Genomic DNA, 17,676 nt, shown 5'->3' on the forward strand with positions numbered 1-17,676 from the left:
ATTGGAGTCAAATACTTCTGATTTCATTGCAGGACCTTTTGGACCCAGCCCGATGGAAGATGCTTATCCAGCAGTTCAGATATGATAACTACAGACTTCACCAACTTGGAAACAGTTCTGTCTTCACTATAACACTTCAAGCAGGGCTGTCAGCTATAAAAACACCGTATCCTTTTACAAGTTGAAGCAATGATCCTGTCAAATTTTAGTGTCAATATCTAAAACTGCACAGTTACAAAAAAAGTGTAGTTGCTTTTGAAAACATCTAACCTTCCAGACCTTAGCTTGCCGTAAGCAGCCAACTTGTAAAATCTTTGGTTGTGTGCACAGTCTTGTGAGTTAGTGCTAGAAAATTACTAGATTTATTAAAATAAAAACAAATACTGGAAAACTCAGCCAGTCAGGCAGGATCTATGGAGAGCGAAAGAAAGTTAATGCCACAGATTGATGACCTTTTATCAGAACTGGAAGAAGTTAGAATTGTAACAGTTTTTAAACAAGTGCAGAACTAGTGGTGAAGGGGTTGGGTGAGGAGAGATTAAATGACAAAAGGGATAATGATGCTAGGAAAAGGTGAGTGGCAATGGGACAACTAAAGAAACAAAAATGGATCCAGAGGAGGTAACAAATGGCAACAGTAGAATCATTACCAGCATTGCTGTGTGAGAAAATTGGAGTGGTGGTCATGACCACATTTATTAAATTTACTTTCACAATTTACTATGTTGGAGTTTGAACCGAAGACCTCTGGTCTGCCATTCTAGTATCGTAAGCATTAGGCTACCATGTCTACACAAACACTAGTGAGATTCCATGGATGAATAAAGACATAAGGCAACAATTGAGGGTTTGGAAGGAGGCATTCATTAAGTACATCAACAGCAGAGGAGTGCAAGATAAGAGAGAATACAAAGAGATTAGGAGAGAAGTCAAAAAAACAATTAAGGCAAAGAGGAACTATGAAATTAAATTAGCAATGAATGTAAAACAAAATGGCAAAATATTTTAGAGGCACATCAATATAAAAAGGAAGGCTGGGATGGGAATAGGACCGTTAAGCGATACCACATGTAACGATAGAGAGATGGCAGAAATATTAAACCATTATTTCACCAGGGAGATCCAGTATTAATGACATGACATTAAAAGGCGAGATGAGCAGTGAGATAACTGCATTTAAAATTTTAAAAAAAGGATGTGTTGAATAAACTAATCAAACTCAGAGGATAAAGCCCATCCATGGTCCAGATGGATTGCATCCACCTATTTTTAAAGAATCTAGGGAAGAGAAAGCAGAAGCATTACTGCACACATTTAATAATTTGTTAGAAAAAGATGTAGTGCCAATGACTAGCAGAAAGCCTAATGTAATTCCTATATTTAAGAAGGGGGATAGAACATACCCAGGGAATTATAGACCAGTTAGCTTTTTTTTTGTTTCATGTGATGTGGGTGTCGCTGGCAAGGCCAGTATTTGTTGCCCATCCCTAATTGCCTTTGAGAAGCTGGTGGTGAGCTGCCTGTTTGAACTGCTGCATTCTAGCTTAACATCGGTGGTAGGAACAATAATGGAATCCCTACTGAAGGAGAGAATAGAAGAATACCTAGAAATGAAAATTGTAATAGTCAGCATGGATTTCAAAAGGGAAAATCTTGCTTGACCAATCTTATTGAATTTTTTGAGGAGGTAACAGAGCGTAGACAATGATAATGCAGTAAAGTAATTTTATCTGGATTTTCAAAAGGCCTTTGGGTGAGGTGCCTCATAATAGACTAATGAATAAAGTCAGAGAATGCGGAGTCATGGGACACGTGGCAGAATGGATTCAAAAGCAAATACTGTGGATGCTGGAAATCTGAAACAAAAATAGAAAATGCTGGAACTACTCAGCAGGTCTGGCAGTATCTGTGGAGCAAAAACAGCATTAACATTTCCAGCCTTTCAGTAGAACTGGGAAAAATTCATATAATAGGTTTTGAGCAAGTGAAAATGGGGAGCGGGGTGGGGAAGAACAAAAGGGAAAGTCCATGGACAGGATGGCTGACCTCATAGAGGTCTTTAAAATTATGAAAGGTTTTGATAGAGTAGATACAGAGAGAATGTTTCCTTTTCTGGGGAATAGCATAACGAGATATGATTCACTAAGAAATCCATTAGGGGATTCAGAAGAAACTTGTTAACCTAAAGAGCGAATGTGGAATTCGCTGCCAAAGGGAGTGGCTGAAGTGAATAGTTTAGATGCTTTTAAGGGGAAGCTAGACAAGCATATGGGGGAGAAGGGAATAGAGTGTTCAGATGCTAGATTTAGATGAGAAAAGATGGGAGGAGGCTCAAGTGGAGCATAAACACCACAGACTGGTTGGGACAAATGTGCCTGTTTCTGTGCCACATATCCTATGTACCACTTGTGTCACTATTTTTGTCATGTGATGTGACACTTAATAGTACACAAGTAATACTTCTGTTGCTATGTGATTAAAGCTGTATTGTTTGTTTTTCATCCATACGTTACATGGGTGGCTTTGTTGCATATCTAAAGCTCCCAGCATCCAGCTAGGTATACAACAAGCTTTCCTGTCACAAAGCCCGTTTATCTTTTAAATTATGTAAGTGTTTAAAATCTATTAATGGTACTTTTGGGGACAGTTATGAATTAATAAAATAAATGTAGCTCTGCAGCTGAAAATGGGTTTCCAGAAAGCCAGTTAGCTGCAAATAATTGATTAAATTCGCAGACCAACTATTAACTAATGGAGCAGTGAATGGGGAGGGGTGAAGCATGGGGGTTGGAAGTTGTGCATCAGAGTGTTATGATGCTTAAGGGGTCACGGTGGTTAAAAGCCGAGGGCCACAATTTGAGTCGTGCAAGAAATGTTTGAGGCCAAACATACCACTAATGAGGCCAAACATTGTGCTTTGCTAATCCTGAAATTGAGGCTGTACATACAGATGGACAGCAAAATTCCAGCTGTTCACTAACCCTGCAAACAGTCATGATGCAGCTAAGCGTCCTGACTCCCAATGTACCCTCCCACATAATCATGTAACATCCTGAGAGAAGCAGAAAACAGACCAATTCAAGAGACAAAATCTGTGGCATTCCTTTCAGGAAGACCATCAAAACGAGTTGAATGATAATGTGAAGTGGTTACTTCCAGCCTCAACCCATGTGACAGCAATAGTAATTGATAACGCTGAGGTAAACTGGCTCAACATAATGCAAATTAGTTGCATATTCCAGGGTGCTATTTTAACCAGAGATCTATAAACTACAGCTGGAAATGCTATCTCTGTGTGATGTAAATAAAGTCCAGCTGCTTTTTTTCCCCTTGGTATTAACACAGATTCCTTCCAGCAAGGAAGAATGTAAAATTAGAAAGCATATTCATTTGGAATGTAATCATACATTTCACACAGGTTGATAGGATCTTCAGTTACCTCGATTCTGGACCAGAGACTGATTTTGTGGTTACTGGTAGAGTGAGGTGGGGGTTAGGGGAGTATGGGAAAGGAAAGCAAAACGGAAGGTAAAATAAAATATGGGGAAGTATGGAAAGTGCATGATTGTAACAATTCAAGATTTCCTACCATATTATATGCCTGAACTGTGTGGTTCACAGACAGTGCTATAAAGAAGATGGCACCTCTAAAAACCCAGACTGCCCTGTCTGTAGCAAATCTCTGAACAAGCTTGCACAACCTCTGCCGATGGCACACTGTGCCAATTCCCGACTGGTCTGCAAGATCTCTGGCGAAGTTATGAATGAAAATAATCCACCCATGATGTTACCTAATGGCTATGTGTATGGATACAATGTAGGTTTCTGACTTTTCTTAGGTAGCCGAATAGAATTAGAATTAGAATTAGAATATTACAGCGCAGTACAGGCCCTTCGGCCCTCGATGTTGCGCCGATCATCTGACCTACACTATTCCATTTACATCCATATGTCTATCCAATGACCACTTAAATGCCCTTAAAGTTGGCGAGTCTACTACTGTTGCAGGCAGGGCGTTCCACGCCCCTACTACTCTCTGCGTAAAGAAACTACCTCTGACATCTGTCCTATATCTTTCACCCCTCAACTTAAAGCTATGTCCCCTCGTGTTTGCCATCCTCATCCGAGGAAAAAGACTCTCACTATCCACCCTATCTAACCCTCTGATTATCTTGTATGTCTCTATTAAGTCACCTCTCCTCCTCCTTCTCTCTAACGAAAACAACCCCAAGTCCCTCAGCCTTTCCTCGTAAGACCTTCCTTCCATACCAGGCAACATCCTAGTAAATCTCCTCTGCACCCTTTCCAAAGCTTCGACATCCTTCCTATAATGCGGTGACCAGAACTGCACGCAATACTCCAGGTGCGGCCTCACCAGAGTTTTGTACAGCTGCATCATGACCCCGTGGCTCTGAAACTCGATCCCCCTACTAATAAAGGCTAACACACCATATGCCTTCTTAACAGCCCTATTAACCTGGGTAGCAACTTTCAGGGATTTATGTACCTGGATACCAAGATCTCTCTGCTCATCTACACTACCAAGAATCTTCCCATTAGCCCAGTACTCTGCATTGCTGTTACTCCTTCCAAAGTGAATCACCTCACACTTCTCCGCATTAAACTCCATTTGCCATCTCTCAGCCCAGCTCTGCAGCCTATCTATGTCCCTCTGTACCCTACAACACCCTTCGACACTATCCACAACTCCACCGACCTTCGTGTCATCCGCAAATTTACTAACCCACCCTTCTACACCCTCATCCAGGTCGTTTATAAAAATGACAAACAGCAGTGGCCCCAAAACAGAACCTTGCGGTACACCACTAGTAACTAAACTCCAGGATGAACATTTGCCATCAACCACCACCCTCTGTCTTCTTTCAGCTAGCCAATTTCTGATCCAAAGCTCTAAATCACCTTCAACCCCATACTTCCGTATTTTCTGCAATAGCCTACCGTGGGGAACCTTATCAAACGCCTTACTGAAATCCATATACACCACATCCACGGCTTTACCCTCATCCACCTGTTTGGTCACATTCTCGAAAAACTCAATAAGGTTTGTGAGGCACGACCTACCTTTCACAAAACCGTGCTGACTATCGCAAATGAACTTATTCTTTTCAAGATGATTATAAATCCTGTCTCTTATAACCTTTTCCAACATTTTACCCACAACCGAAGTAAGGCTCACAGGTCTATAATTACCAGGGCTGTCTCTACTCCCCTTCTTGAACAAGGGGACAACATTTGCTATCCTCCAGTCCTCCGGCACTACTCCTGTCGACAATGACGACTTAAAGATCAACAACAACGGCTCTGCAATCTCCTCCCTGGCTTCCCAGAGAATCCTAGGATAAATCCCATCTGGCCCAGGGGACTTATCTATTTTCACTCTTTCCAAAATTGCTAACACCTCCTCCTTGTGAATCTCAATCCCATCTAGCCTAGTAGGCTGTATCTCAGTAATCTCCTCGGCAACATTTTCTTTCTCTACTGTAAATACTGACGAAAAATATTCATTTAACGCTTCCCCTATCTCCTCTGATTCCGCACACAACTTCCCACTACTATCCTTGATTGGCCCTGTTCTAACTCTTATCATTCGTTTATTCCTGATATACCTATAGAAAGCCTTAGGGTTTTCTTTGATCCTATCCGCCAATGACTTCTCGTGTCCTCTCCTTGCTCTTCTTAGCCCTCCCTTTAGATCCTTCCTGGCTAGCTTGTAACTCTCAAGCGCCCTAACTGAGCCTTCACGTCTCATCCTAACATAAGCCGCCCTCTTCCTCTTGACAAGCGCTTCAACTTCTTGAGTAAACCACGGCTCCCTCGCTCGACAACTTCCTCCCTGCCTGACAGGTACATACTTATCAAGGACACGCATTAGCTGCTCCTTGAATAAGCTCCACATTTCGTTTGTGCCCATCCCCTGCAGTTTCCTTCCCCATCCTACACATCCTAAATCTTGCCTAATCGCGTCATAATTTCCTTTCCCCCAGCTATAATTCTTGCCCTGCGGTATATACCTGTCCCTGCCCATCGCTAAGGTAAACCTAACCGAATTGTGATCACTATCGCCAAAGTGCTCACCTACATCTAAATCGAACACCTGGCCGGGTTCATTACCCAGTACCAAATCCAATGTGGCATCGCCCCTGGTTGGCCTGTCCACATACTGTGTCAGAAAACCCTCCTGCACACACTGGACAAAAACAGACCCATCTAAAGTACTCGAACTATAGTATTTCCAGTCAATATTTGGAAAGTTAAAGTCCCCCATAACCACTACCCTGTTACTCTCGCTCCTGTCGAGAATCATCTTCGCTATCCTTTCCTCTACATCTCTGGAACTATTCGGAGGTCTATAGAAAACTCCCAACAGGGTGACCTCTCCTCTCCTGTTTCTAACCTCGGCCCATACTACCTCAGTAGATGAGTCCTCAAACGTCCTTTCTGTCGCTGTAATACTTTCCTTGATTAACAATGCCACACCCCCCCCTCTTTTACCCTCTTCTCTGTTCTTTCTGAAACATCTAAATCCCGGAACCTGCAACATCCATTCCTGCCCCTGCTCTACCCATGTCTCCGAAATGGCCACAACATCAGGATCCCAGGTACCAACCCATGCTGCAAGCTCACCCACCTTATTCCGGATGCTCCTGGCGTTGAAGTAGACACACTTTAAACCAAGTTCTTGCTTGCCAGTGCCCTCTTGCGTCCCTGTAACCTTATCCCCTACCTCACTACTCTCAACAGCCTGTACACTGGAACTACAATTTAGGTTCCCATTCCCCTGCTGATTTAGTTTAAACCCCCCCGAAGAGCACTAACAAATCTCCCCCCCAGGATATTGGTACCCCTCTGGTTCAGGTGAAGACCATCCTGTTTGTAGAGGTCCCACCTACCCCAGAAAGAGCCCCAATTATCCAGGAAACCAAAACCCTCCCTCCTACACCATCCCTGCAGCCACGTGTTCAACTCCTCTCTCTCCCTATTCCTCTCTTCGCTAGCACGTGGCACAGGCAACAACCCAGAGATAACAACTCTGGTTGTTCTCGCTCTAAGCTTCCACCCTAGCTCCCTGAATTTCTGCCTTAAATCCCCATCTCTCTTCCTACCTATGTCGTTGGTGCCTATGTGGACCACGACTTGGGGGTGCTCCCCCTCCCCCTTAAGGATCCCAAAAACACGATCGGAGACATCACGTACCCTGGCACCTGGGAGGCAACACACCAACCGTGAGTCTCTCTCGTTCCCACAGAACCTCCTATCTGTTCCCCTAACTATGGAGTCCCCAATGACTAATGCTCTGCTCCTCTTCCCTTTTCCCTTCTGAGCAACAGGGACAGACTCTGTGCCAGAGACCTGCACCCCATTGCTTACCCCTGGTAAGTCGTCCCCCCCAACAGTATCCAAAACGGTATACCTGTTGTTGAGGGAAACGGCCACAGGGGATCCCTGCACTGCCTGCTGGTTCCCTTTCCTTCCCCTGACGGTAACCCATCTACCTACTTCTTTTACCTGAGGTGTGACTGCCTCCCTATAACTCCTGTCAATAATCCCCTCCGCCTCCCGAATGATCCGAAGTTCATCCAGCTCCAGCTCCAGTTCCCTAACGCGGTCTGCGAGGAGCTGGAGTTGGGTGCACTTCCCGCAGATGCAGTCAGCAGGGACACTCTTGGCGACCCCTACCTCCCACATTCTGCAGGAGGAACATACAACTGCCTTTACCTCCATTCCCACTATTCTAGATTCCCAATAAATCTACTGAAAAACCAAACGAAAAAAAAAAGTCAAAACTTGTTCGCTTAGCAATCCGACGGACTGAACTTTTTAAATAAAAAGCTTACCTTATCAACACACTAGAGTCCTTTTTTTTTTGGTTATGATATGATGCCCAAAAACCCTAGTATTGACTAGGAGGACATAGGAGCTATTCATTCTGTCTTTTTATCAGGGGTCATCTCTTAGCTTACTGATTCAGTCTGGTTGCCATTGTCCTTGGCTGGAAATTCAGTTGATAAACTCATGACCAGACATCAGTTAATGTAATTTGCACTAAAAAATGTCAACGCTTGAGTTTGTGATTTGAAATTTCTTCTAAGAATGTAATCTTGCGAGCAATTTTTCAGCACCTAAAGTTAATGAACTCCATCATGCCTTGACAGCTCATGTGATAGTTATAAGATCACATCTGTCTTTTGTCTATTTTTATTTGTTCATGGGATGTGAGCATCGCTAGCAAGGCCAACATTTGTTGCCCATCCCTAAGGTGGGGGTGAGCTGCCTTCTTGAACCGCTGCAGACCATGTGGTGTAGGTATACCCACAGTGCTCTTAGGGAGGGAGCTCCAGGGTTTTGACCCATTGACAGTGAAGGAACTGCGATATAGTTCCAAGTCAGGATAGTGTGTGGTTTGAAGGGGATCTTGCAGGTGTTGGTGTTCCCATGTGTCTGGTGCCCTTGTTCTTCTAGATGGTAGAAGTTGCGGGTTTAGAAGGTTCTGTCAAAGTAGCCTTGCCAAACTGCTGCAGGGAATCTTGTAAATGGTACACACTGCTGCCACTTTGTGCTGGTGGAGGGAGTGAATGTTTAAGATGGTGGATGGGGCGCCGATCAAATGGGCTGCTTTGTCCTGGATGGTATTGAGCTTTTTGAGTGTTGTTGGAGCTGCACCCATCCAGGCAAGTGGAGAGTATTCTATCACGCTGCTTACTTGGGCCTTGTAGATGATGTAAAGGCTTTGGGAGTCAAGAGGTGAGTTACTCGCCACAGAATTCCCAGCCTCTAACTGGCTCTTGTATCCAAAGTATATATGTGGCTAAAGTAAAAGCAAAATACTGCCGATGCTGGAAATCTGAAATAAAAACAAAGTGCAGGAAATACTCAGTAGGTCAGGCAGCATCTGTGGAGAGAGAAGCAGAGTTAACATTTCAGTTCTGTGACCTTTCATATTCTATATGTGGCTGGTCCAGTTAAGTTTCTGGTTAGTGGTAACTCCGAGGATGTTGATGGTGGAGATTCAGCGATGGTAATGCCATTGAACGTCAAGGGGAGATGGTTAGATTCTCTCTTGTTTGAGAAGGTCATTGTCCGACACTTCTGTAGACGAATGTTACTTGCCACTAATCAGACCAAGTCTTAATGTTGTCTGGGTTTTGCTGTATGTGGGCATGGACTGCTTCTGTATCTGAAAAGTTGTGAATTGTACTGAACTCTCTGCATTCATCAGCGAACATCCGCATGTCTGACCTTATGATGGAGGGAAGATGGTTGAGCCTAGGACACTATCCTGAGGAACTCCTGCAGCAATGTCCTGGGGCTGAGATGATTGTGTTGTGAGATTAAAGTTTTACCCACCACTGCTTGCTTGAATGGATAAATACAACAGAATATATTCTATAATGTTTTCCTATAAGAATACAAATTTATGAAAGCTGATCAATAATAGAAAAGCAAACTGGGTTCTAGAATATATCTCCTTATTGCAACATTAGAAAGCATGGAATAAAGAGACATTTAATGAAACAAGCTTGTTCCTTCTACACATCAGTGGTATATTTATCAGTTGGATAATTCAGGATAAGGCTGTTGTAGAGTTTTCTCCTGAAGAATTAACTTACAGCTGATATTGTGCTAATTCTCCTATCTGTTTGCTTGTAGGTAATCAGTCTGAAGAAGATTTACTGGTTTTTGTTCTCTTTCAGTCACTACTTTCTATTCGTCAAGATGACAAAATCATCTGCCCAAGAACCAAAGAAGTCTACAACTTCTCCCAAGCTGAAAAAGTGTACATCATGTAGAAGTGTGGAAAGGGCAAGGCCAGAATCTGAACCACAGGATAATGTTGGTCAGGCTTAGCCTGTTAGCTACTGAGGGTTTCTGATTACCTGTGGCAATGCACCTTTTTATTGATGGAATGTGTGTGTCTCTTGCGACCAAAGATCCAAATGGAACAAGAAATACACTTACTATTGTATGATGACAAAAAGGAGCTTATGATGAACTCGAGCAAAGTTTGTATTGAAAAGGTGAAATAAAACAATTGAGGCTTTGACGTGGCTTTTGTAGTGGTTTACATTATCGGAAGAATTTTGACAGTTTTCAAATGTACTTCATTCGTAAGTTTAAATTTAGTAACTCGCATTAATGTTGTGCTTGGGGGTACAATATTGAACTTGTTCGGCTGCCTTATTTCAAGCCTTCAGAACTTAACATAACTTGCACAACTGCAATTAACAAGTGTTTTCAGGTCGTAATGTTTTAGAGTAGTTTGCACTAATATACTTCAGTTTAACCAGATCAGCTGTAGAACAAAAACCTACCATATTTTGAGCAATTGTGATAACGTTCCAAGTAATAGAGGTTGGAAATTCCAGAAACCTTACATTTTAGCACTATTTATGCATGCAGACTCTGTTAGATTGTAGACTAAAAATTATAACTTCAAAAAGGTTGGAAGCAATTGTTAATTAAAAAATCAAATAAAATCTGGTTTTGTTTTGTTTTATTTGATCACAAATTATGTTCCAGTAAACTGCTTTATTGTTTAGATTTTTTTCCACAATTCCTTTTACTCCTGAAGATGTTGGTTTGTGCTGGGAAATAGTTTTGAACACTTGTAAATGACCATTCTTATGTGAGCTTAGAGAGCCATTTATGCATTTATTTTCAATCTACTCGTTAGCGATCAGGAGCAGAGACCCTCAGTAATTTTGTTTCCCTTTCCCATTCCCTCCCTAACTTGATGCAAGGACAATTAAGTTGGATTGGCAAACTGAACCCATAGAGCCATCAAGGAAACAGACTTCCTCTTTTTTTCTTTAAAAGAGGTTTCCTCCTGTTGCCATGCATTATTCTCAGACAAAAAGAGAAAGGTAGCATACTGAAGACAGCAGTTGGGATTAATTTGAGATAGACCCATAGGATAATAGTGTCAGTTAGGAGATTTAATTGTGGCCCATGTTGATTCTTTTTTGGGCAGTAGATTCTACCAATCATTGCATTTCCCCACTAAAATAAAAGCAAAATACGATGGGTGCTGGAAATCTGAAATAAAAACAAGAAATGCTGGAAATACTCAGCAGGTCTGAGTATTTCCAGCATTTCTTGTTTTTATTGCATTTCCCCACCCTGTGTGTAAACAGTAGCTGCAATCCTTGCTGGCTTGGAATTTTTTTGGTCAAATCCGATATATACAGTATGCATGTATGTACATGGAGCAAATGGGAAGAAATCATAATTAATGGTGGGACTTGTTTCAGGAGTTACCAATAAAGAAATCGGAACTTTGCTAAGTTTTTCTCGGGCCTTTGATAGTGCTCTTATCTTTGTAGCCTACAGCCACACTAGAGTGTATAATCTAGACTGACACTTCAATGCAGTACTGAGGGAATGTTACATTTGCTTTTTTAAAATTCTTTCATGGGATGTGGGCGTTGCTGGCAAAGCCAGCATTTATTGCCTATCCTTAATTGCCCTTGACAACTGAATGGCTTGCTAGGTAATTTCAGAGGACAGTTAAGAGTCAACCACATTGTTGTGGATCTGGACTCATACATAGGCCAGACCAGGTCATAGAGTCGTACAGCATAGGAACAGGCCCTTCGGCCCACCACGTCCATGCCGACCTTAATGCCTATCTATACTAATCCCACCTGCCTGCATTAATTCCATATCCCTCTATGCCTTGCTCATTCAAGTACCTGTCCAGATGCCGCTTAAATGTTGCTACTGTTCCTGCCTCCACCACCTCCTCTGGCAGCTCATTCCAGATACCCGCTATTCTTTGTGTGAAAATTTTACCCCTTTGATCCCCTTTAAACCTCCTCCCTCTCACCTTAAATCTATGCCCTCTATTTTTAGTCACCCCTACCATGGGAAACAGACTCTGACTATCTACCCTATCTATGCCTCTCATAATTTTATATACCTCTATCATGTCCCCTCTCAGCCTCCTTCGCTCCAGGGAAAACAGACCCAGTCTATCCAATCTCTCTTTATAACTCAAGCCCTCCAAACCAGGCAGCATCCTTGTGAATCTTTTCTGCACCCTCTCTAGCTTAATCACATCTTTCCTGTAGTGCGGCGACCAGAACGGCACACAGTACTCCAAATGCGGCCTAACCAACGTTATGTACAACTGTAACATGACGTCCCGACTCTTGTACTCAATGCCTCGGCTGATGAAGGCAAGCATGCCATACGCCTTCTTCACCGCCCTTTCAGGGAACTATGTACTTGCACCCCAAGGTCTCTCTGCTCAAGAACACTCCCCAGGGCCCTGCCATTCACTGTATATGTCCTGCCCTGCTTTAACTTCCCAAAATGCATCACTTCACACTTGTCTGCGTTAAATTCCATTTGCCAATTCCTTGCCCACTTTCCCAGTTTATCTATATCCTGTTGTCGCCTTAGACAACCTTCTTCACTGTCTACTATACCACCAATTTTGGTGTCATCTGCAAACTTACTAATTATGCCCCCTATATTCACATCCAAGTCATTAATATGTGACAAACAACAGAGGGCCCAGCACCGATCCCTGCGGCACACCACTGGTCACCGGCCTCCAATCTGAAAAACAACCCTCCGTTACCACCCTCTGCCTCCTATCACCAAGCTAATTTTGTATCCAATTGGCTAGCTCACCCTGGATCCCATGTGTTCGAACCTTCTGGACCAGTCTACCATGCGGGACCTTGTCAAAGTCCATGTAGACAACGTCCATCACCCTGCCCTCGTCAATCCTCTTGGTCACCTCCTCAAAAAAACTCAATCAAATTCGTGAGACATGATTTCCCACGCACAAAGCCATGCTGACTATCCCTAATCAGACCTTGCCTTTCCAAATGCATATAAATCCTGTCTCTCAGAATTCCTTCCAATAACTTTCCCACCACTGATGTGAGGCTCACCGGCCTGTAGTTCCCTGGCTTATCCCTGCTGCCCTTCTGAAATAAAGGCACAACATTAGCTATCCTCCAGTCTTCTGGTACCTCACCCGTGGCTAATGATGATACAAAAATTTCTGCCAGGGCCCCAGCAATCTCCTCCCTTGCTTCCCATAGCATCCTAGAATACACCTGGTCAGGCCCTGGGGATTTATCCACCTTAATACGCTTCAAAACCTCCAACAACTCCTCCTTTGTAATATTGATATGCTCCAGGATATCGCTGTTCCGTCCCTTGAACTCACTAGCTTCCATGACCTTCTCCATGGTAAATACGGACAAGAAGCATTCATTTAAGACCTCGCCCATTTCCCATGGCTCCACACATCGATTACCACACTGATCCTTAAGGGGACCTCCTCTCTCCCTAGATACCCTTTTACTCTTAACATACTTATAGAATCTTTTAGGATTCTCCTTTATCTTATCTGCCAGGGAAATCTCATGGCTCCTTTTCGCCCTCCTAATTTCCTCCTTAAATGTACTCCTCCATCCCCTATACTCCTCGAGGGACTCGCTTGATCCCAGCTGTCTATACCTGACATATGCCTCCTTTGTCCTGACCAGACCCTCAATATCCCTCATCAACCACGGTTCCCTAAACTAGCCAGCTTTGCCCTTCCATCTAACAGGAACATGCCGGCCCTGAACTCTTCCTATCTCACTTTTAAAAGCCTCCCACTTGCCAGACGTCCCTTTACCTGTAAACGGCCTCTCCCATTCAACTTTTGAGAGTCCCTGTCTGATGCCATTGAAATTAGCCTTCCCCCAATTAAGGACTTCAACCTGAGGACCAGTCCTATCCTGTTCCATAACTATCTTGAAGCTAATAGAGTTATGGTCACTGGTCCCGAAGTGCTCCCCCACTGACATACCAACCATCTGCCCAGCCTCATTTCCTAAGAGGAGGTCGAGTGTAGCCCCTTCTCTAGTAGGGCCCTCCACATACTGCTTCAGAAAACTATCCTGGACACACTTAACAAATTCTTCCCCATCTGATCCCTTAAGCACTAAGGCAGTCCCAGTCAATATTAGGGAAGTTAAAATCACCTACTATTACAACCCTATAATTCCTACACCTATCTGTGATTTCCCTGCATATATGCTCCTCCAATTCCCTCTGCTTATTGGGGGGCCGATAGTATAATCCCATCAAAGTGATCACCCCTTTCTTATTTCCGAGTTCTACCCATATGGCCTCGCTGGACGTTCCCCCCGGAATATCCTCTCTCAGTGCAAGGACTTAATAGTCAAGCTTCCTGATCCCTAGAAATTTTGACCTGTCACTTCTCTGTAAACATCTCCCCAAGTCAAAAAGCCCCTGCTGGGTATTTATCTGAAGACAGGTGCCTTCCAGTAAATGTTGTTTTCAAATAAGACCTCTCCATGTCCTTTCAATGACCCCAGTGGAAAAAACATCATGGAATCCTTTTCAGTTTTCCCAAATAAAACAATGTTCATAATTCTAAAATAAGAGTCCTCAAAAAAATACTTAACAAAAAATATCGAAGCACTGTCATAACATGTCTAATCAAATAACTGTGAAAAGGGACAAGGGCATATCAATCTTGTTACATGGTCATGGTTGATGAATACACAGCAAGGAAACAGAATCTGGAATGACAATGACCTAGACAAGGCTCGAAGTACCATCATGGAAGGGCAGTTAGATCATGACTAGGTTAGGTCAGATGAACAGAAATGGGGTTTTACCTAATATGGCACAGAACCAAGCTGGGATCTCGTGAGACCCCAAAAGCTCACAACATCATCCAGAAGATGGACTTCAATCAAGAGACAAGGCACTGCAGCTAACCGAAGGTTGAGGACTGGTGTTCCATCGTGAATGCAACTGCTAACCACTGCCCTTTACTAAGTATCATGATTTTGTGCTTATTGTGGAAAACTTAATAAAGTCTGTGAAGCTTGTCGAAGCGCCCTCCTACCCATGTGGTTTTGCAGCTAGTCTGAGCTGGAAGTCCCTTTTAGATCTGCTCTCCCAACTTAAGACTGTGATTGTAATTGACCAACAAACAGTACCGAAACACGGGACTTTGACTAGTACGTAAACTGAGGGTGTTGAAGCAAGTTTCACAAATGTAGGAACTTCCTTTGGCCAGCAATAATTCTTACAGGGATAACTTCTTTGGAGGGGTGGCAGATTAAACTGACCCAGTGGTGTCTCTTTAAAGTACAATGTGGCGAAAGACAAGTGTAAAGAAGGGTCTCTTGGAACCATGAGGAAAGGTTAGTCACTAAATGTAATATAGACAGTATCCAGTCCCTGTTAGAAGAGTGCGTATGAAAACATGAATGCATTCTGTTCACAGAAATAGAGTCTAGCCAGACACAGGGCTTGGCTAAATGTTGGAAGCATAACAGGGCTTTAAATCTAATCACATACACAGCATCATACTGTGAGCAGCTAAATGAGGAAGTGATACAGTCACAGGTGAAACAGATGACAGCTCAAAGTGAACAGATTCAGCAGCAGCAGACACAGCTGGAAATGTTATAAAATCAGCTCGCATCCTGTACTGCTACTATACAGCACAGTCTCTTAATGCCGTACAGGCTGGTGCAGCTCAGCAGCGGTTAGAGGTGGCGGAGAGGCATATTGTCGCTCTCACGCAGGAAAACATCCAGAAGTTAGAGGTCTCGCGGGGCACCCTTAGGGAGCTACAGGAGTGACCCCAACAAGAGACAGACCATGCACAGTGCAAGTCTAGCATTTAGTGGCAGCGGAACCAGATGGGGAAGCAGCAGGTGGTTGTAGCAGCTGTCATGAAAGCAGAGTATAAAAACAAAAAGTGCTGGCAATTCTCAGCAGGTCTGGCTGCATCTGTGGAGACAGAGAAGCAAAGTTAATGTTTTAGGTCAGTGACCTTTCATCAGAACTGGCAAAAGTTAGAAATGTAATAGGTTTTAAGCAAATAAAGTGGGGGTGGGGCGCAAGAGAACAGAAGGGAAGGTGTTGATAGGAAAAAGGATCACAGAGAATAACTGACAAGGAGGTCATGGGGCAAAGGCAAAGAGTGTGTTAATGGTGTGGTAAAAGACAAAGTGTTAATGCAGAGAGGGTGTTAAATGACAGAATAAGGAAAGCCCAAGCCAAAAGCACAAACATGAAAAAAACAGCGGACAGGCACATGGTAAAATAAAAACTGAATAATGAAACAAACTAAAATAAAATAAAATGAAATAAAAATAAAAAATAAAAAGTGAAACTAAAAATAAAAAAGGGGGCCAGTCATGCTCTGAAATTATTGAACTCAATGTTCAGTCTGATAGGCTGTAGTGTGCCTAATCAGTAAATGAGGTGCTGTTCCTCAAGCTTGCGTTGATGTTCACTGGAACACTGCAGCAATCCTAGGACCAAGAGGTGGGCATGAGAGCAGGGGCAGGGGTAGGGGTGGGGGGGCGTTGAAATGGCAAGCAACAGAAGCTGGGGGTCATGTTTTCGGACTGAGCGGAGGTGTTGCGCAAAGCGGGCACCCAATCTGTGTTTGGTCTCCCCAATGTAGAGGAGGCCGCATTGTGAGCAGCGAATACAGTATACTAAATTGAAAGAAGTACAAGTAAATCACTGCTTCACCTGAAAGGAGTGTTTGGGGCCTTGGATGGTGAGGAGGGAGGAGGTAAAAGTGCAGGAATTACACCTGCTGCAATTGAATGGGAAGGTGCCATGGGAAGGGAAAGAGGTGTCGGAGGTTAAGGAGGAGTAGACCAGGGTGTCGCGGAGGGAACAATCCCTTCAGAATGCTGACAGGGGAGGGGAGGGGAAGATGCATTTGGTAGTGGCATCACGCTGGACGTGGTGGAAATGGTGGAGGATGAGGTGGGGTTCAGACGCGACCGACACAGGAGACCGGAAATCACTGCTCTGCTGCCAGGGGGCCGACGGCAAACAATGCTAATAGAGAGTGGTTCTTCAGTGACTATCATTCATATCCCACACTCAGACAGACAGTTAGTACCAGGAAAAACACCCTCAACCGATTAGGGAGTCACGGGGGCAGAAACATTAGCATTCCCTGGAGAAGGTACTAAATTGAGGATAGGAGAAGAACTTAAAATAAGAGAATCCTACATGGCTGTGTCTGATACAAAAGGAATCCTAGGAAACGATGATTTAAATTGATTACACCCAAAATTGTTTGTAGCTAACACCCTTGAAAGAGGGTATAGTCTGATTTTGAATGATCATTCAGTTTTTGCAACTAAAAAGGCTGAGGCACTGCCTCTCCCTGATCACTTGCTACCAACAGTACAAACAGTAATCCAACAGAATGTTGAGGCTTCTGCTGTCTCTCAACATGATTGTGGATGTTTAGATACTGAGGCTCGGATTAATGGGGACAAGCCTTATAAGCAGTATCTAATCCCACGGGAAAGTGTTCCTTGTATACAGACAGTCATCGCCTCATTAATGCAGCATGGGGTTTTACGAACTGGCTCTTTTATAAGTAATTCTCCTATGTAGCCAGCTAGGAAGCCAGGCGGTTCCTGGCACCTGAATATTGATTACAGAGCCCTTAACAAGGTAACACTCAAACAAGCCCAACAATCAGTTTGGCCCTTTCCTTATTGTCAGTTATTCCACCCTGTGCCATTATCTTTTCCACACTTGACATAGCTAATGGCTTTTGGAGCATTCCAGTAGCAAAAGACCAGTATAAATTTGCCTTTACGTTTGTGGGCCACGAATATACAAGGA

The 17,676-nt window shown here is 43.5% G+C and overlaps 1 protein-coding gene across 1 annotated transcript in view; it reads left to right on the top strand.

The window, feature by feature from the left end:
* maea (macrophage erythroblast attacher, E3 ubiquitin ligase) overlaps positions 1–10,496 on the top strand; it is a 213,211-nt gene extending 202,715 nt beyond the window's left edge. Inside the window, exons 8-10 of the mRNA XM_068029542.1 lie at positions 33–166; positions 3,622–3,817; positions 9,714–10,496. Of these exons, the coding sequence (XP_067885643.1) occupies positions 33–166; positions 3,622–3,817; positions 9,714–9,809 (426 nt within the window). The 3' untranslated portion in view covers positions 9,810–10,496. The remainder of the gene's footprint in view (positions 1–32; positions 167–3,621; positions 3,818–9,713) is intronic.
* Positions 10,497–17,676: the final 7,180 nt, after the last annotated feature.

This window comes from Heterodontus francisci, chromosome 1, assembly GCF_036365525.1.
Source record: "Heterodontus francisci isolate sHetFra1 chromosome 1, sHetFra1.hap1, whole genome shotgun sequence".
Taxonomy (NCBI): Eukaryota; Metazoa; Chordata; class Chondrichthyes; order Heterodontiformes; family Heterodontidae; genus Heterodontus; species Heterodontus francisci.